The 19,775-nt window shown below is 54.0% G+C and overlaps 1 protein-coding gene across 1 annotated transcript in view; it reads right to left on the bottom strand.

Moving 5' to 3' along the window:
• Nucleotides 1–19,775, bottom strand: part of CTNNBIP1 (catenin beta interacting protein 1) — a 23,058-nt gene that overhangs the window by 439 nt on the left and 2,844 nt on the right. Inside the window, exons 2-4 of the mRNA XM_024750025.1 lie at nucleotides 16,333–16,451; nucleotides 15,682–15,772; nucleotides 1–184 (exon numbers count right to left, since the gene is read on the bottom strand). The exon at nucleotides 1–184 is cut by the window's left edge and continues 439 nt beyond it. Coding sequence (XP_024605793.1) covers nucleotides 126–184; nucleotides 15,682–15,772; nucleotides 16,333–16,428 — 246 coding nt within the window. The 5' untranslated portion in view covers nucleotides 16,429–16,451 and the 3' untranslated portion in view covers nucleotides 1–125. The remainder of the gene's footprint in view (nucleotides 185–15,681; nucleotides 15,773–16,332; nucleotides 16,452–19,775) is intronic.

The following is a 19,775-nucleotide window of genomic DNA, read 5'->3' as shown; positions in this document are numbered from 1 at the left end:
GGGACGGGAAGGGGTGGGGTGGGGGGATGGGGGTAGAGGAGGTGACCCTCTGCCACTCAGCCGGTGAGGTCCACACAGATCTCCTGGCCTTTGCCAGCCTCCAGGGTATTCCAAGGGGTTTGCAGCTACTGCCTCCGGTCCTCCGTCTCCGACCTGGAAAACGCCATCACCACATCCTCTGCACCTGCAGACCAGGGCGAAAGAATTGCTGCTGGATGGTCCTCTGGCCCTGGGCTGCAACCTGGGACAAGGCGAGGAGGCTGCGGCCCCCGATGCAGTGTCAGTCAGTCCACTGTAGCGGGGTGCTTTCCGAGAACAAAGTGCTTCTGGGGAAGCCCACCTCCCCTCTGGGCCTGGGCCTCCCCCACAGCCTGGCCAGGGTAGGCCAGCAACCCTGCTGCACGGCTGTGGGCTGCAGGCTGCAGGGGCGAGGCTCAGAGGCTTGCTCAAGGCTACACGAGCGTGCCAAGAACCCAGGCTGCTGTCCTGGAGCAGCGCTCTGCTTGTGACCCTTGCTCCAAGGTCACCAAAGCCGGGGGCCCTTGGGAACCTCTCTCTTCCTTCTTAAGACTCTTGTTTTGATCCCTTTGGAGGATCTTGCTCATAATTCCTAACAGCCAGTCGTCTTTGCCCAAACCCAACACCTGCTCAGGGGAGCGCGGCCAGGCCCATTTCCAGCCCGTGGTCGGCCCGGCTCCCATGGAGACAGATAATGGCCATGATCTTTTTGTTGTTATTTTTAATGGTGGATTTGAGGATTCTGGTCCAGGCACTCATGAAATCACTTCCTTTGTCTTGTTTTCCATAAGACAGGCATGCAGCCAGAAAAGGCAGGAAGGAGGGAAAGAGCCTGAAATGCTGACCTGCGTCCCCCACCTGAAGCTGCTGGGCAGGAGGGACGGAGTGGCAGACCCTGCAGGGCAGGTGAGGCGACCTGCAGGTCCCACCCCACCTCCTGGGCCCGGACCCTGCCTGGGCCCTGCCACTTTCTCCCCTTCCCCCCTGCCCCCCCCTTTTTTTTTTGGCTGCATGGCATGTAGGATCTTAGTTCCCCAACCAGGGATCAAACCCGTGCCCCCTGCAGTGGAAACGCGGAGTCTTAACCACTGGACCCCCAGGGAAGTCCCGCTCTCCCCTTTCTCTAAAGGATCGTTCTTGGTGGCACCCTGAACGTGAAGTAACAGTCAGTTGCCCATGGCCTTTTAGACAAACTTCTCTTCTGTTCCGCTGGAGGACTTCTTCCCGGGGAGGGGGATCAGAGCAGCAGAAACAGGAAAGGCCACTGAGGGGGGCGCGGGCAGCGGGGCGCGGTGGGGCGGCAGACATGTGAAACGGAGTCAGGGAGAGGGCAGGACGCCACCACGGCCGGCCCCCACCCCGGGGCGTGGTGTCGGCCACCTCCGTCCACGCCACAGGGAGTCACCCCTTCCCACTGGCAGCCTCGTCCTGACCTCCTTCCTAACTGCCCTGCCACACGGAGGAGGCACGCAGCCATGGGTGCTGTAGAAGGAGGGCCCGTCCACAAGGATGTAACATTACAGACGTGTCCTTCGGTTTGGGGCACCAGAGGGCCAAGGTGCTACCCAGGGGAGTAACCGTGCCACACATGCCCCATCTGCCTTGATGGGGTTCTGCTGTTACCAGCACAACCTCTATTCCTGCAAAGGGGAATGAGCTTCTAGAAAGGAGCTCAAATCATCCGACTTCTCGGGATTGGGCTCCTTTGCTTGGGAAGCCCTACCAGTCCTTCCCCTGTCGTCCCGGGAACATTCTGTTCTCGCCTCAGTCCTCGGACCACGCAATACCACTGCAGGCAGAATTTTCCTAGCAACCACAGAATCCAAGGTTACATCATACCCTGCACGGTAGCTGAGCTGGTTACCTAACAGATGCCGGCTTTTCCCGAGTGCCGCCTCTCCAGCTCACTGAGCAGGAGGGGGCTGGAGAGAGACCACGAAAGGGGACTTGTGAGCAGAAGATGCAATGAACAGGGACAGCCCACTCACTTCTTTCCTTGCCTGTCTCGTGGGCTTTCTCGAAGGGACCTTGGGCCTCTGTGCTGAGCTGCAGGCACAAAAATAGCACCAGCTGCCCCAGGAAGGAAGAGTGAGTCTGCAGAGGGAATGGCCACTGGCTCCTTGGAGGAACCCAGACTCGGGGGCTGCCCAGTGTGTGTAGCTGGGCTACACCCTGAGAGGTGGAGAAAGAAGTCACCTCCTCAAGGTCATGCAGGGACTCCAACAACTATTTAGCAAGACACCTGAGGCAGTGCTGCAACACCAGCTGGTGGCCCCATCCCTGGCTGGGGTGGGGAAGGCTAGGAATCTGCAGCTCCCATTTATAGAGCCTCCCACTCTGCTGCTAGCTGGTGCGGAAAGGGCCCACAGAGCTGCTGCCCATCCATACTCTGTTCTGTTCCTAAAGGACTTGCTGTTTTCCAGGCCTCACCACCAGGGATCTGCTTTCCTTTGGGGCCCGAGCGGGGGCAGGCTCTTCCAGAGCATTGTCTGACCTGTCCTTATCACTGGTTGGCCTGGTACTCATCATTCAACAAGGGCCTGACCTGAGCTCACAGGCCTCTAGGCGAGGATGCTGCCCTTCCCTTTCCTCTTTTCCATGGAACTTGGGCCAGTTACCTAACAGGGAGGGTAAGCTGCTTAGTTAGTTATTAAGATTCAAGCTCTCAGAGCTTGAGAGCCAGGAGGGGTCTCCAAGGTTAACCCTCATGGTCCCTCCTTCTCCCTTAAAGGCTAGGATGTGGGGGTTCCCTCAGATGCTCTCACTGTCCTGGAAACGCAGGGCTCACAACAGGAAGATGCTACAAGGAAGCCAGCAGGCCGAGCCCACTGCCTCTGCGCCGTCAGCTAGGTTTACTTTCCTGTTTTACCGACAAGGCTGGTCCACCCCACTGGTACCTCTGCTGACGCTGTCTGGACTTGGGTTCAGAGTTTGTCCTTTCTGTTTGTCCTTTCCCACCAGATGCCATGAGCACAGAAGGGGAGAAGATGATCAGTCTCTCCTGTTCCACACTCTCTGACCCATTAAAAGATAAAGCCAAAACCAGATGAAGACGTCGCAAGGAAAGAGAACTACAGACCAGTCTCTCTTATGAATATAGATATTCATAATACCTATGATATGCAAAAGTACTCACAAAATACTAGCAAATGGAATACATCAACATATAAAAAGGATTATTTACTCTGACCAAGTGACATTTATCCCAGGAATGCAAGGTTGGTTTAATATCCAAAAATCAATTAATGTAATATATCCTATCAATAGAAAAAAGGACAAAAACCATATAATCATCTGAATAGACATAGAAAACACATCTGGCAAAATTCAATACCCCTTCATGATAAAAACACCCAACACACTAGGAATAAAAGTGAACTTCCTCAATCTGATAAAGGGCATTTACTAAAAACCCACAGTTATGATCATACTTAATGGTGAAAGATTGAAAGCTCTCCCCCTTCAAGATTAGGAACAAGAAAACAATGTCCACTCTCACCATTTCTATTCAATACTGTGTTGAAGGTTCTATCCAGGGCAATTTGGCAAGAAAAAGAAATAAAAGGCATCCAAATTGGAAAGAAGTATTGATAAAACTATATTTGTAGATGACATGGATCTTACATATAGAAAATCCTAAGGAAGCCACTAAAAGACTATTAGAACTAATAAACAAGTTTAAGTTGCAGGATATAAGGTCAATGTACAAAAATCATTTGTATTTCTATAAACTAGAAATGAATAATCTGAAAATGAAATTAAGAAAACAATTTCATTTACAGTAGCAGCAAAAATAATAAAATACTTAGGAATAAATTTAACAAATGAAGTATGAAATTTGGACTCTAAAAAGAACAAAACATCAATGTCTAAAACATCGCTGGACGAAATTCAACACAATTTCTATCAAATCCCCGCTGCCTTTCTTGCAGAAACTGACAACCTGCTCCTAAAATTCATATGGAAACGCAAAGGGTGCAGAATAGCCAAAACAATCTTGAGAAAAAAGAACAAGGTTGGGCCCACACTTTTGAATTTCAAAACTTACTACAAAGCTACTGTAAACAAGTTTGGGTGGAATTGGCATAGATCAATGGAATAGAATTGAGAAGCTGGAAATCAACCTTCCCATTTATGGTCGATTAAGTTTTGACAAAGGTGCCGAGGGTTCAATGGGAAAGAACTGAACAAATGGTACTGGGACAACTAGATATACTCACATGTAAAAGATGAAGTTGAACCCTTACCTTGCACCATATACAAAAATTAACTCAAAATGGAGGAATGACATAAATATAAGAGCTGAAGTTATGAAACTCTTAGAAGAAAACACAGGAGTAAATCTTCATAGTCTTGGGTTAGGAAATGGTTTCTTAGATATGACACCCAAAGCACCATCAACAAAAGAAAAAAATAAATAAATTGGGCTTTATCAAAGTTAAAAGCCTTTTTTTCTTTTTCTTTTCTCCCCACAATTTGGCCACACCACATGTGGGATCTTAGTTCCCCGACCAGGAATCAAACCTGCACCCCCTTCATCGGAAGCGTGGAGTCTTAACCACTGGACCACCAGGGAAGCCCCCAAAGTTAAAAGCTTTTATGCTTCAAAAAACACTATCAAAAAAAATTGAAAAGACAACCTACAGAATAGGAGAAGATATCTGCAAATCATATATCTGGTAAGGGACTCCTATCTAGAATATATAAATAACACAACTCAATAATAATAAAAAGTCAAACAACTCAATTTTTTAAATGGGCAAAGAACTCAAATAGACATTTCTCCAGAAAAGATATATGAATGGTCAACAAGGGCATGAAAAGACGCTCAACATCATCAGTCATTATGGAAATGCAAATCAAAACCACAATGAGACACCACTTCTTACCCAATGGACAGCTGGAATCAAAAAGACAGACAATAACAAGCATTAGCAAGGATGTGGAGAAATTTGAACCCTCAGACTTTGCTGGTGGAATGTCAAATGGTGCAGCCCCAAGCCTGCTCCACCTGCAGCCTTCCCCATCTCAGCCGATGGCACCTCCATCCCCTGGTTGCTCAGGTCAAAAACCCTGGGGTATTCCCGATTCCCTGTCTCACACACACACTCCACATATAACACATCAGCAAATCCTGCTGACTGTACTTTTAAAATGTATCCTGAATACATTACCATTTCCCCTACTACCACTCTGGTCCAGGCCACCACTACCCCTCTCACTAGCCTCCTGTACCCTCTTTTCCTGGATCTCCCCTCTCTGGACCCCAAGGGTCCATTCTCCACATAGCAGTCAGAAGGAAGTTCTTAAAACTATGAGTCAGATCCTGCCACTCCTTTGCTCAAAACTCTCCAAAGGTGGTTTATTATAAGATTTCTCATCATACTCAAGGGAAACTCCAAACTCTACACCGTGGCTTCAAGACCCACCATGATCTGGCCTCTCACTGTCTTTTCACCCCTTTTTATATGCCTCCTCCCACCCCCCCACTCCGCTCCAGCCACATGGGCTCCTGGCTGTCCTTCAGGCACAGGAACTTGCAACCCAGGACCTTTGCACCTGCGGTTTCCTTTGCCTCAATGCTCTTCCCCCCAAGTCTAGCTCTCGCACTTCATGCCAGTCTGTGTAAAATCCCCTCCCCAGGCCCTCACTGACCACAGCATCTAACATAGTGATACAGGATGAATCGTTACAGGTGAGGAGCCTGAAGCTCAGAGAGATGAAGCAGCTCAGGGAATCAGAGGCAGAGGGAGGACCCGACGCAGACTCCGAAGACCATGCTACACTACATGTTTTGTCGTTTTCTATTAGGAAAAGGAAGTAACGGTCCTGCTCCAGTTACCCTGAGCACTGAGGCTGCTCAGGCCTCCTGGCAGAGACTGCAGTAATCCATCTGCTCCCATTAGAATGGAACCAAGACCCAGGATTTATAAAGCAACACCAGAGCAGCCCTGGGGTATCTTGGAGAAAATTCAACATGGAATCCAGAAGACCAACCTGGGAGGAGCCCAGACGCCCACCCCCTGCCCCCGCCTACTGTTCTGCCAGGTGCCCCCCTAGTCCCATGGCTCCCCTGCCACGGGGAGCAGGGCCAAGGCGCTGGCGAGGGCACAGCTCTCTGAACCAGGGCAGGGCACCGAGGGGGCCATCCCACCCCACGGCCCGTGCCAGCTCTGCCCCTTTAATGGAGTCCAGTCAAGTGACTGGGGAGAGAAAAATGACAAATATTCAGGAGCTTAGAAAAGGGAGGCTGGCCCCTAGCTGGGGGCGGGAGACAGACAATGGGGTCACTGGTCTGTTTGCAAGCTCAGGATGAATTCACACCAGCAGAATCACAAGCCCAGCCCAGGCTCCACACACCAGCACCACCCTCAGCCCACGTCCCGCCCACCGAAGGGAACCAGCATGCCGCCATCGGGAAGCCAGCTCACTACAGGGTGCTGGGGCACAGCGGGCAGGGAGCAGTGTGGTTTGGAGAAAGGCCCAGGAATGAGAAAAAACAGGAAAGAGGAACAGGGAGATGGCTGCAGCCCTAAGGTGATGGACGGAGTAAGGGTACACCCGGCCTCTATTTCTCAGACCTGGCCGGAGACATCCTAGTGGAGCCCTTTGCCCTTTTCCAGGAAAGGCACAGACCCTGGAGCTCGCATGGAGCTGGGCCTGGCTCCAGGGCGGACGAGGACTGCTCCAGACACCACCACCACTCCCTCTCCAGGAGGGACCCTGCGGAGAGAGAGACCAGGCAGCGGAAGGAAGGGATGAGGCCTCCTAGGGCAGCAGGGATGTGCTAACCGTGCTGGTCCAGCCTACAGCCCAGCAAAGCGCCTGGCTGCGGGGGGACAGGCTGCGGAGAGCTCTTCCAGCTCCTGCAGAGTCCAGCCGGGAGGAGTGGATGCTCATAGGTGGCTGGAGAGGGGCAACAGCCCTGAGAGTAGACCCTCCCCAGGAAACCAACACAAGGTAACAAAAGCCTGGGCCAGCTTCCAAAGCCTTCCAGCCCCAGTGCCCCACAGTTCAGGACACAGCCCGGTACAGATGTCACCAGAGAAAAGGCGGGGACTCCCAGCACCAGCACCAGCCACAGGGGGGGACACCCACGTCACCCGACGCAGGGTCATGGGCTCCTGCAAGGGCTGCAGCCCCCCAGCCTCTCTGAAAGCCTCACGCCCATCCCTGGCCGGAGCTGAGCACAACTACTCCATTCTGGGCTCGGGCATCTCGGCCTCCTGACCTCCTAATGGGCCTAACACCCTCCCAATGAGGGCAAATGACTGGAGCCTGGAAAACTCCGTATCCTCCATGCACACGGCTGACCGGCTGGAAAGGAAACACAGCCACACGCACCAAAGCGTCCAGGGAATGATTCCCATTCCCGACGTCTGCCCCTCGTCTGACCACATGATTTTTGGCTTTGGTGCTTCCTCTTTGCCCCCTGAGCTCACTTTCTTGCTGTGCATACCAACCAGCATCTGCTACTCGGCTACCCACCAACGGAAAACTGCACGGCTCAGCTACTGGCTCTGGGGAGGTGAGCCAGGCAGCGAGGCTCCCAGAAAAACAGGTCCCAGACACCCCTACAAGGGCAAATGTCTCCACGGGGGTGAAACTCGGGCACCGTCCTGGACTAGGTCTCCCTCCAGACAAGCCCAAACCTGCTTGGCGGCATGGGCTGCTTTTAGCAGCCGTGGCCTAGGAGCCCAGGGGTGCTATACAGCTCAGCTCTGCCACCCAAAGCTCCTAGAGGATGGCTTTTACCCAGAGACAGCACGACACTGGTCGCCATGGGGACAGCACCCCGGATCCACCAAGGTCTTGGCAGCCAAGGCAGGCTCCAGGCTTGGTGGCACCTACTGGGCCCCGGTGTGAGGCGGCTCCTGGCAGAGGTCCTGGACCTCCTGACAGACCAACGAGGGCCTCCCCAGGCTTGGGCTCCCTTGGTGGGTCACGGTACCTGGGCCTGGGTCTGACCCCTGCCTACCCGTGCGATACTGGGCAAGTCCCTGCACATCCACCTCCGTTTCCTCACCTGCAAAACACACGTATCCTGCCCATCTGACTGACCTGGATAATGTCCGCAGCATAAAGCACCACAGACAGCATCTTGTGGGGTTACCCCTCAGGGTTCTAGTACACCTGCTCTGCTCTAGTGTCACGTGCCCCAAACCCACCTCACCCCCCCATACCCCACTGAGCCCAGCACACACATCCTACCTCTGGGGCTTTCTAGGGGGGTTCCCTTCCCTCAGGGTCAGTCATCCTGTGATCTGCACCCAAAATTCTTTACGTGTTTGCCCGTGTTTCCATCTGCCCTGCTGGGCTGGCAGCTCGAGGCCGGGGGCGGTCGCCTGGCACCCAGATCCATGGGCTACTGTGAACGGGACGGTGCCATCGCTGGCCCAACTGGCCTTGATGCTCTTCTCCGGGACAGAGGTCTGCCTCTTCTGGGTGTCAGGAGGTGGGAGCAGAGGTGCACAAGGGCTTGGAGGCCCCTGCTCTCAGCTCTACACAATAGCACCCATCACGCTGGTGAAGGAGGGTCAAGGCAGCCCTTCACCGGCCGGAACCAGAGGCCGAACTGAGCGACCAGCTCTGCTCTTCAGCTCTTTCCCTTTCTTGGGGTTATTTATTTCAATTAATTTTTATTGGAGTATAGTTGCTTTACGATGCTGTGTCAGTTTCTGCTGTACAGCAAAGTGAATCAGCCCTACGTATACATATCTCCCCTCTTTTTTGGATTTCCTTCCCATTTAGGTCACCGAAGAGCATTGAGTAGAGTTCTCTGTGCTGTACAGTAGGTTCTCATTAGTTATCTATTTAATACATGGTATCAATAGTGTATACATAGTGTTATATATGGTATCAGTAGTGTATATCCCAATCGCCCAATTTGTCCCCCTCAACACGGGGTATTTTTTTTTTCTTTTTCCGTGACACAAGTTATCACGTACCAAGTCCTTCTGGTTGATTTTTCAGTCGGATTTAATGTATATGAGACTTTGGGGTTCACTTTTTTTATTATTAGGTTACAGGTAATTCTCATGAAAGTGTTGATTAAAGTTTAAAAAGATTAGCTTCCCATCCCACTGACTGGAATTCTCCCGGGGCCTGACAGTAACTTCAGTCCAGAGTCGGTTGTCACCTGGAGCCTCTGGGAGAGAAGCCTCAGAGCCGCACGTGAGCAGATGGGGGTCCCGGGACCCCGGCAGCTGGTCTGCACAGAGGGGGAGCCTCGGTCTACACAGGGATCTGACAGACCCCACTCTGTGCCAGAGCTGGACCACGGGGAAATGTGAGACTGCGAGCACAGCACGGACCCTGGCCCCTCAGGGCTCCTCACCTGATGTGATAACCGCTACAGGGAAGGAAAGATCCGCAGGCAGTCCAGGAGCCAGAGGAGGAAAGCGGGCTGACCCTGGAAGGGCAGAGGGGGCGGCAGAGGAAGGGAAAGAGCAGAGGCCAGATGGTGTGGGAAGGGATTCCAGGAAGAATGCTGGCTGTAAAACAGAGATTGTGCCAGCACCCCACTCGAGGGCCGCTGAGAGGGTCAACTGGGGTGATGAGCAGAGGGGTGAGCTTGCTTGGTCCCTGGAAGAGCCATGCACTGGGTGGGCCCTCTCCTTGGGCCGCTGGCTCCCTGCTGGGTTGCCCATGACCACAGCTATTTTAACAAGGTTCTCAGTGTAACCCTGAGACCAAATGACCTATTTTAGGCTTGCTGGCAGCGGACCCTGAGCCTGTAGCCTTGGCTTCCGCAGGGGAAAGCCGGAAGAGCCCTGGGACCGCCCAGCTGGCTCAGGCTGGGGACCTTCCCTGGAAAGTCTCTTCGAGAAAGAGTGTGATCAGACAGAGGCTGGAACAGGCCTGGGGAGCCAGCGTGCCAGCACCGCAGCTCCAGGGCCAGAAAGAGGGGAAGAGAAAGGATGAGGGCTTCCTTAACAAAATGGGCCACATCAAGACAGGGTCCCTCCAGCCCCAGGACAGCTGGACAAAGGTCTATACGAAGCATGACTCAAGGAAGGTAGTTCTGCAGGCGACTGGCCACAAGGAGGCCTTTGCCAAGTGTACCAGGGGCCTGGAACTGGCACTCGCCGCATCCGTCCCCGGTGTGGTGCTGGGGCAGAGAGAGACCTGGAGCTCAAACAGAACCAGCACGTTCAAAGGCACCTGGAGGTGAAAGGCCCAGAAAAAGAAGGCAGCAGGAAATCCTTCCAATTTTCTCATGCCCTCCTGAAATACCATGCTAACTCCCTACAGCACACCTGCTCCTCTGGTAAAACACTGTTCTGCTTAAAAATGCACATGGCCTGTAAGCCACTCCTAGATGGTCTTTGTTTACCACACCCTGGACCCACATGACCCGTTCTAGGACCTTGAGCATCTTACTCAACCCCTCAGGGCCTGTTTTCTCATCGTGAAAGTGGGCCTGTGACAGTGGCTGCCTCACAGGGCTGTCCTGAGGATTCTCTGGGATAACTTTAATGCTACCTGACATGGAACCTGGCACATAGGAGGAGCTCGATAAATTAAATTAATTATAATTAATAGCAAAAATGAAAAACAAATGTCGAGTAGTAAAGGATCAGGGGACTTCCATGGTGGTCCAGTGGGTAAGACTCCTCACTCCCAATGCAGGGGGCCTGGGTTCGATCCCTGGTCGGGGAACTAGATCCCACATGCATGCCGCAACTAAGAGTTCATGCACCGCAACTAAAGATCCCACGTGCCGCAACTAAGACCCGGCGCAGCCACAAAAAAAAAAAGGTAAAGGATCGGTCAAAAACTGATAGCACAGCCACATGGCTGCATATCACGCGACTGCTAAAATGTTTTCTTGAAAATCGTTTGAGGACATGGTAAAATTATCATAAGTGAAAACATGGATGTTAAAATGGATATTACAACGTTTACACTGTATGGTCTCAACTCTGTAATGAAAATACATGCGTATTTTTTTAAAAAGTCTGCTGGGAAATTAATGCAAGGGAATAGTGATTCTAGCTACACGGTAGGAGTCAATCCTCTAAGCTTTTCTGCTGTTTGTCTTTCCCAATGACTTTCCACAATGACTATGCATTCTTTCATAGCCAGGAAAAACGATCGACATATGTTATGGAGAGAACAGCACTGACAATAAGAAAGGCACGAACTCAGCATTCCTTTGAGCCTGCTTTGGAAGCTACTGCTCTCCGCCCCCGAGCCTACAGCTGGGGCTTCTCAGCAAGGCCACCTTCCCAGAGAAGCAATGATTGCCTTTGGTTCAAAGTCAGTCCAGCGAGGATGTCGGGTCTGCTTGGCCACCCTGGGGACCAGGAGACAAGCGCTCCGTGTTCCTGCCTTTTCGGGGGACTATGGGCTCCCAGACCCAGAGCCTGGTCCATTCATTCACCCAAGAACATGCTGGCGCTCTGGGGGGCCCAGCCCCACAAATACAAAGAGGGAAGCCACAAGGGGCTCAGAGTTGGTCAAGAGATGGACCAGGAGACAGTGTGGGGAGTAGCAGGGCCAAGGTACACGTGTGCGGTGGGGATCACAGGAGGGCCTGGCCCTGCCTGTGGGAGGCAGGGGAGGGGGTGGGCTCAGGGCTGGGCTCCTGGCTGCCGAGAGGCAAATGCAGGGACGGAAAGGCGTGAACGCACGAGGCCTGAGACAGGAGCTGAAAGCCATTCACTGTGGCTGTTTGTGGAGCATGAGGTCCTGGTGTCGGGTGGGCAGGGGTCCTGCTCATCACGCTAAGGGGTTTGGATTTTATCCTCAAGGCAGCAGAGAGCCACTGAAAGATTTTAAGTCGGGAAGAGACCCGCTGATGTAGCCTTCGATACTCACTCTGGGTACAGGGTAGAAAGTGCACGGAGAGGGCAAGACGAGAAGTCAAGGTGCCAGTTAGGGGCTGTTTGTGGTGATCGAGACAAGAATTAACACGGGCTCAGACCAAAATGTGGGTTCAAACCAAGATGGAGAAGACAAAGCAGATGTGAGGAGCATTAAGGCGGGAGAATCAAGAGGACCTGGTAACCTCCTAGGTACCTGGGGAAGACAGGAGTCAGTGGCTGGTCCCCAGGACACTGGGTTCATGGGGTGGCACATCCTCACGACAGAGAATACAGGCGGGAGCACAGACCCCGGGGCGGGGAGAGGTTACGACCCTGAACGTGCTGAATGTGGGGTGTGTGCGGCCAGACGGCCAGTAGAGAGCGTGCATCAATCTGGGGGTCAGCAGGGGGTCTGGGCTGAGGGGGTGTATTTGGAAGGCATCGACCAGAGCTCTGTTGGGAGTCACGGGAGTGATGTGACCTCCCAGGGAGAGCGTGTGACACTGAGAGGAGAGGACAAAATATGGAGAACACCAGCATGACCATGGTGAGGGGAAAGGAGGCACTGGGGGGGCGGGGGATGGGAGGCAGTGAGCAGAGAGAAGCAGAAAATGGGGGAGAGGGGAGAGAGGGGGGTCTCGTGGAAGACAAGGGAGGGAAAGGAGGGCTTCCAGAAGGAGGCTTTCGAGGGTGGTCTTAGAACAGCACAGCCCAGGCAGGTCTACCCACTGTCCAGTGCAGTACTGGGGGGCCTCTGAGGCCCTCTCCTGGAACCATTTGGTGAGGCGCTATGGTGCAGGCCCGTGCACCAGGGTCTCCAGCACCTACCTGGACCCAGCAGATACTGAACACGTGTTCACCGAGGGAAGTATGGGATGGGGGGCGGCCGGGAGGCGTGGGCTGAGGGATGCCCAGCTTGCTGCTCTCCTACCTGGGTCTGGGGAGGGCAAGCAGTGCTCCCGGTACCAGACCCCTCCAGCCCCAGAGGGGAAGCGTGTGCGGGTCCAAGGTGGTGGGCAGGACCCCGGGACAGATGGCCAAGCGCTGACCCATTGGTGGGGCGGCCTCAGGCCCCCTACTGAGGGCAGCTGGAACAGCATAGGTCAGAGTTGCGGGAGCCGGCGGAGCAGCGCACAGGCATTTGCTGAGAGACAGTGCCGCCTAGTGGCAGGAGGTGCTCACACCAGGCTTCTACGGGATGGTCCCGCCCATCACCCCGAATGCTCCTAGGCCTTTCTGGGCCTTTCATGCTGGGGTCCTGAGCACTGGAAGCAATGATCCAGGGTTCTTGCCACCTGGGTGGCACCTGAGACTCTGACAGCAACATGCCCTGTGGCATCAGCTGAGGTCGGCTCTGCCAACGGGGAAGGTGGGCAGGCTAGAATTTTATCAAAGCCCCATTTGGCCCCATGGTGTGGGCAGAAATGTAGGGTCCTGCTCTCAGGCTTGAACCTCCATAGTGGGAGAGACTGGACTGCTTGCTGTTTTGTTGGCACAAAGAAAATACAGTAAGCCTGTGAGGCTTGTCGCTGGAGGTGACTGTGGGGCGAGGGGCAGACTGAAGGGCAGCCCAGCAGCAGAGAACCATCTCCCCAGAGATTCTCACCCAGCTCCAGGATCACTCCCAGGAGCCTCCTCCCCGGAGAGAAGTACCCAAGGCCAGCCTGTCTGTCTGTGGACGCCCCACACCCAGGAGGGCCCGGATTCCAGGGCCACGAAATCACACCCACAGGCCCACGGCTCACTCCTGACTGCTCAGCAGTTTCAGGCCAGGTGAGGTCACCGTGACTGCCTTAAATAACTCAGCAGAGCTCATTTTTATTTTCGGTTGTTGGTTTAGCTGAGCAAGACAAAAAGAGTTCTCTTAAAAACACTTTTTAAAACTTCCCCTTTAAACAACAAGGTCCTACAGTACAGCACAGAGAACTATATTCAATATCCTATGAGAAACCATAATGGAAAAGAATATTTAAAAAAAGAATGTATGTATGTGTAAAACTAAATCACTTTGCTGTACAGTAGAAATTAACACAACATTGTAAATCAACTATACTTCAATTTAAAAAAAAGAAAAATAGGAAACCAAAAAAGCTGTTCAGAATCTAAAGAAAAACTTCCCTTATTATAAAAGGAATGTATGTGCAATGTTAAAAAAAATTAGTTTTACAAAAAAATGTGTGACTTGGAAAGTCAGTCCCTTATGTGGTTCCACCCTCCATCAAAATTTTCTCTAAACCACCTGGTAAATATTCTTTCAGCTTCTTTTGCTCTATACACATACATTCGTGCATGTGTGAATATGGGCGGGGGGTGGGGAGTGTATGTGGTGGTGTTTTCTATACTGACAGTTCTATCGCTTCTTTTGATTTTTTTCCCATTAACAGCTTTCTACTTAGAGGCATTCTTACCCCTGCAGCTCAAATTCAGGTTAACCCAGTGACCCAAGACCAGGCTGGGAGAAAAGGTGATGCCCCAGGGACTCAGAAGCCTGAGGGTTTCAAGTGAATGCGGTTGGGGAGCAGGGGAGAGGGACCCACGCTAAAACCCAGATCAGCCCTGGAGGAGAAAAGACCTCTCCCAGAAGAAATATCCCAGGACGGGGGGGCGGGGGGGGGCGCGGGGGGCAGACTCCACACCCCTTATCTCCTCCCCAGCGGTGGCTGACAGCACAGCTGGCGCAGTCTGCGGCACGAGGGTGGCCCGGGCAAGAGGCTGTCCCCGGAAGCTGCTGGGGCCACGGGAACACCCTGTACATTTCTGCTGACTTGGGCGCACAGGCTGGGTCACACCCAGCGTCAGAGCTCGGGAACCGGGTCCTGCGCCAGGGCAGAGCCCTGCATGTGACATCCAGGAGAACAAGGGCAGCCTCAGGAAAAGCAGTCCCGTGTGCCAGGTCTGCTCACCTCCCCAGCCTCAGGGATCAGCAAACACGCCCATCAGCACTCTGCTCCTGGGAGCCCGCTCACACCAGACAGGTCACCGGCTGCACGATTCAACAGCCAAGAATTCCAAGCAATTGGAAATTGGTGGTCAGGGTCCTGGGCTACAGGGCCAGGATAAGGCTTCCAGAAAGGGAGAGCCCATTAAGTGCCCAGCAGCTTCCTGCAGCTCCAGGACAGACAGAGACAAACCCAGCTCTGCAATCGGGCTGCAGGTTTGCATCCTGGGCCCCCCAGGAACTGGCTGCAGTGGCTTATTGCTTCAGAACCCCCGTTTCCTTGCCTGCTAAGTAGAAGTAATACAGCTGGCAGCTCGAGCCTGCTAGACAATAAACACTCAGTGTTACCCACTACCATTATTACAACTGGCTGAGGGTACTCAAAAGAGAAATAACTCCCTTGGGCACACGGAGACCTCCAGGACCACTGGGGCCACCTTCCTGGGCACAGCCAGGAACACAACAGCCACCGTGCAGCCCGCACCTAGAGCAGGCCCCTGCACACAAGGGTGGTCTCCTTGTCCCTGAACAGGGTACTTGGGGGCGGGGGGCAGGGGCAGGCAAAGGCTGAAGAAATGCAACCACCAGAGCCTCTGAAGCTATGGGGCCCCCACACACCTCCATTTCTTCCTCTTCCTCCCCCAGGCCTAGAAAGGGATCCCCCCCATTACCTGATTGGGTCCTTGGCTCCCAGCTGGGGAAGGAGAAGGGACCGGCCTGGAGGCTCTGCAGGCTCCACGTCTAGACGCTGCCGCCAGCTGGGGCTCAGCTCTGTGGGTGAGGGAGCTGCCGCCCCGAAATCTCTCTCTCGTGGACCACCCATCTGGAAGGGCTGGAGCTACGCTTTCTAAAGGAACCACAACTTGCTGTCGCTGGCCACGCGGGCCCTCGACTCACCCTGGTCAATGGACTCACCCTGGTCGATGGAGTGCTGGGGCAGCTGGCTGAGCTGGCTGCTGACCACCCCCGCGTAGGTGCGCAGGAACTCCTCCTCGCTGGCCGTCAGCTGCAGGGGCGAGAGGGCTGGGTGAAGGGTGGCCCGCACCCGCTCCCTGGGCCTCTGTTGTTGAGAACTGACCTTCTAGTTCCAGGGTGAGCACCCTCTCCCCTCTGCTCCCACCCCTGAAACTTGGTCCATGGGGCCCACAGGCCTTGGCACCGGGATCAGATCGGGGACGGGGATTCCAGCGTAGGGCAGGCCCTGCTTGGGGAGCCCCTCCCTCTCCTGTTGAGAAGGGCCACTGCACATCTGCTGCCCTCTCGGTGGCTGTCCTGCCCGCCGGTCACCAACGGAAGAGAAGACTCCCAGGAGAGGGGAGGAAAGGAAGGTTAGGGCCTTTAGGACCCTCACCCACTTGGCCCAAACATGGCACAGGGAGTGCCATGCCGAACTGGACATGCTGGTGCCTGTGCCCGGGAGCCTGAATTAGCCACAGCCAAGCCAGAGGCCTGGCATCCCCATCCCCAGACCACAGCTGCTACAGAAGGTGGTTACAGCCCCTCTGCCCGCCGGCATCAGGCACCCTCCCTGGGAGGCCTGCTGCTCGACGCCCCGAAGGCACTCACGTTGGAGCCCATCTTCCTCAGCATGAGCAGCACTCGGACCTTCTGCTGAACGTACATCTCCTCCGGACTCTTCCCGGGGGCCCCCTCGCGGTTCATGCCCTGGCCAGCTCTGGGGACTCCTGCAGAGCGAGGAGAAGCATGGGGTGGGGCGGTGTCAGGACGAGACATACCCGCACACCGGCACGAGTTGTCAGGCCGCCCATGTTGCATCAGGGGCTCGTTTCTGAGAGCCCAGAGCAGGTGGCGAGCTGCCCGTTCCTCCCTCACGGCTGCTGGCCCGACAGCCAGACTGAGCAGGGATCTCCCCGGAACAGGCACTGGTGGCCAGCCCCCTCTGTGTGTGGAGCTGTCAGGCCCAGGTGGCTGAGCTGACCCAGACTTCTTGCCAGCTCTACCTTCCAGCCACCCCTCAGCAAGGCTCCTGCTATGAGCCCAGGAGATGTGCTGCATGAAACCCAAAGTGTCCCCGTCTTTCAAAGCCAGCAACTTCCATGAGGAGCAAAGTGACGTGATCAGAGGCAGCCGGCTGGGGCCTGTAGCTGGAGAAGCCAAGACAGCTCCCTCTGCAAAAGTCCCTGATGAGTTCAAGAGGCTGCCTCCTGGGCTGGGCTCCAACGAGTCCCTCAATGGGGATGGTGAGCCCGGGGCTGCGGGCACACACACCTGCCCGGGCTCGCTGCCGCCACCCTCACAAGCCCACCCACCTGTCACAGGGTGGCTCCTGCACGCGGCAGCTGCGTCCAGGTGCAGCAGGGACCCGACCTGCAGAAAGGTCCCAGGAGAGAAGTCCCAGGGTTTCCTCCCTCCAGGAGGAGCTGGGGGGGAGGAAGCCGGGCGTGGAGGGGTTTGGGTTACACACTTGTAACTCCTGGATGAGTCAGAAATAACGCAGCAGCTGGTGGGGGTGGAGCCCTGGCAGCCCTGGTGCCAAGGAGCTGCGCTCGGAGGACCAAGGGAGCCGGGCTTGCGGGCCAAGGACACTCCTCACACCGTCCATCCCTCAGGGGCCAGCAAGCCTTGGACCAGCAGGCTCTCCCAGGTGAAGGACAGACTCAGAAAGGCGCCAGAGCCCTGGGCAGCAGCCTCCCTGAAGGCTCCTGTCAACCGCTCAGTCCCCAGAAGCTAACAGGGGCTCCGGCCCTAAAAGCCTGCACAATAGGGCAAAATGTGTATTGCATAGCAATGCAACTGTGCACTCAGTGCAGTGCCGTCTACTTACAGGGCCTTCCTTTCCACCACCAAAGCCCAGGCTCCCTCTTCTACTGTCTGCTATCCTGTCACCTCCTCCTGGTTCGGAAAAGGGTCTAATTAACACTGGTAACCAGGAAGGAGGAGTGAGCTGCCTGCAGAATGACCTCTGGTGAGAGGCAGCCAGCCGTCCCCTGGGGCCAGGTGCACGAGCGGAGCGGACAGCCCTCAGTTCCCAGCACAGCCGAGTGGGGAGGCTCGGTTCTGGGGGATCACTCCTCCTCCTGTCCACCCCTTCTCACTTCCTTCCACTCCACCACCCAGCGCAAGTAGCCGGAATGATCTTTTTATTTTTTTAATTTTTATTTATGTATTTTTTTTATAAGTTGTGTGTGTTGGTTTTTTAAATTTTTTTATTTTGTTTTATTTATTTTTTTATACAGCAGGTTCTTATTAGTCATCAATTTTATACACATCAGTATATACCTGTCCATCCCAACCACCCAATTCAGCACACCACCATCCCCACCCCGCTGTGGCTTTCCCCCCTTGGTGTCCATACGTTTGTTCTCTACATCTGTGTCTCAACTTCTGCCCTGTAAACCAGTTCATCTGTACCATTTTTCTAGGTTCCACATACATGCGTTAGTATACGATATTTGTTTTTCTCTTTCTGACTTACTTCACTCTGTATGACAGTCTCTAGATCTATCCACGTCTCAACAAATGACTCAATTTCGTTTGCTCCGCGGCATGTGGGATCTTCCCAGACCAGGGCACGGACCTGCATTCCCTGCACTGGCAAGCGGATTCTTAACCAGTGCGCCGCCTTCTTCCAGGTCACTTACCCGTTCTTCTGCTATTGATTCCTTCTAGTGTAGTTTTCTTTTCAGTTATTGTATTGTTCATTTCTGTTTGTTTCTTCTTTAATTCTTCTAGGTCTTTGTTAAACATTTCTTGCATCTTCTCGATCTTTGCCTCCATTCTTTTTCCGAGGTCCTGGATCATCTTCACTAACATTATTCTGAATTCTTTTTCTGGAAGGTTGCCTATCTCCACTTCGTTTAGTTGTTTTTCTGGGGTTTTATCTTGTTCCTTCATCTGGTACATAGCCCTCTTCCTTTTCATCTTGTCTCTCTTTCTGTGAATGTGGTTTTTGTTCCACAAGCTGCAGGATTGTAGTTCTTCTTGCTTCTGCCATCTGCCCTCTGGTGGATGAGGCTACCTAACTGGAGTGATCTTTTTAAAAGCCAGAATGGATGACATTTCTCCCCACTCCAACCTACCCCAGGATACGCTTCACGCCCTTGCCAGGACCCCACATGGCCGGCCCTGCCTTTCGCTCCCACTCCTCCCCTCTGTCTCGCTGGCCCCCAGTTTGTTTCTAGGACCTGCCAAGAAGCTCCTCCCCAGCAGCCTTTGCACTGGGGTCCCCAGGCTGGAACTGGCTTCTTTTCCACTCGCTTAGATGCCTTCCTGGGGAGCCTTTCCTGACTGCATGACCGTGGTAGGTCATGCGCCCCACCCAGGCCTTCTTGGGCACGTGGTCCCATCACATCCCAGTTTCTTCTTCTTTTGTTTTTTTTTTAGGCCACAGCATGCGGCATGCAGATCTTACATCCCAGTTTCTTCTTCTTTTGTTTTTTTTTTTAGGCCACAGCATGCGGCATGCAGATCTTAGTTCCCCGACCAGGGACTGAACCCGTGCCCCCTGCATTGGGAGCATGGAATCTTAACCACTGGACCACCAGGGAAGTCCCTCGTCCGCTTCCTAGAGCACCTGCCGGGGTGCTCACTCACTGTCTTCCTGCGCCTGCTGGAGGGCCGGGGCCGGGGCTGCTTCACTTGCCCCGTCTTCCTTCAGCCCTGGCCCAGTTGGCTGAAGAGAGAACCCAGACAGCCTGTGGGGTCTGGGCTTCCACCCCCTACCATCTCCACATCACTTACGGTCAAACACAAGTCCCTAATCCAGTCTCCATAACCAAATTTATCTTTTCCAAAGACTCTCATTCCTGAGTATTTTGTGTGCCTTGGGCTGTCGTGTTCTCCGAGGTCATCTGAAATGCTCCATGAAGACTTCAAATTGGGAATTAGGGCTTCCAGGGGTAAAAGTCTTCTGATTCTGTCCTGTGTCCAAGGGCTAATGGTCAGTTGGCCCTCTCCTTGTGGAAGTCAAGGGACTGGCCACTAGGTGTCGCCACACACAAAAGAACCAGAGCCCCAGGGCCACACCCACCCGCTCCCCTGCCTCTGTG

The sequence above is a fragment of the Neophocaena asiaeorientalis genome, unplaced genomic scaffold, assembly GCF_003031525.2.
Source record: "Neophocaena asiaeorientalis asiaeorientalis breed wild unplaced genomic scaffold, Neophocaena_asiaeorientalis_V1.1 scaffold275, whole genome shotgun sequence".
Classification (NCBI taxonomy): domain Eukaryota; kingdom Metazoa; phylum Chordata; class Mammalia; order Artiodactyla; family Phocoenidae; genus Neophocaena; species Neophocaena asiaeorientalis.
Note: the sequence above shows the minus strand (reverse complement) of the source record. Positions and strands in the feature narration are given on the sequence as shown.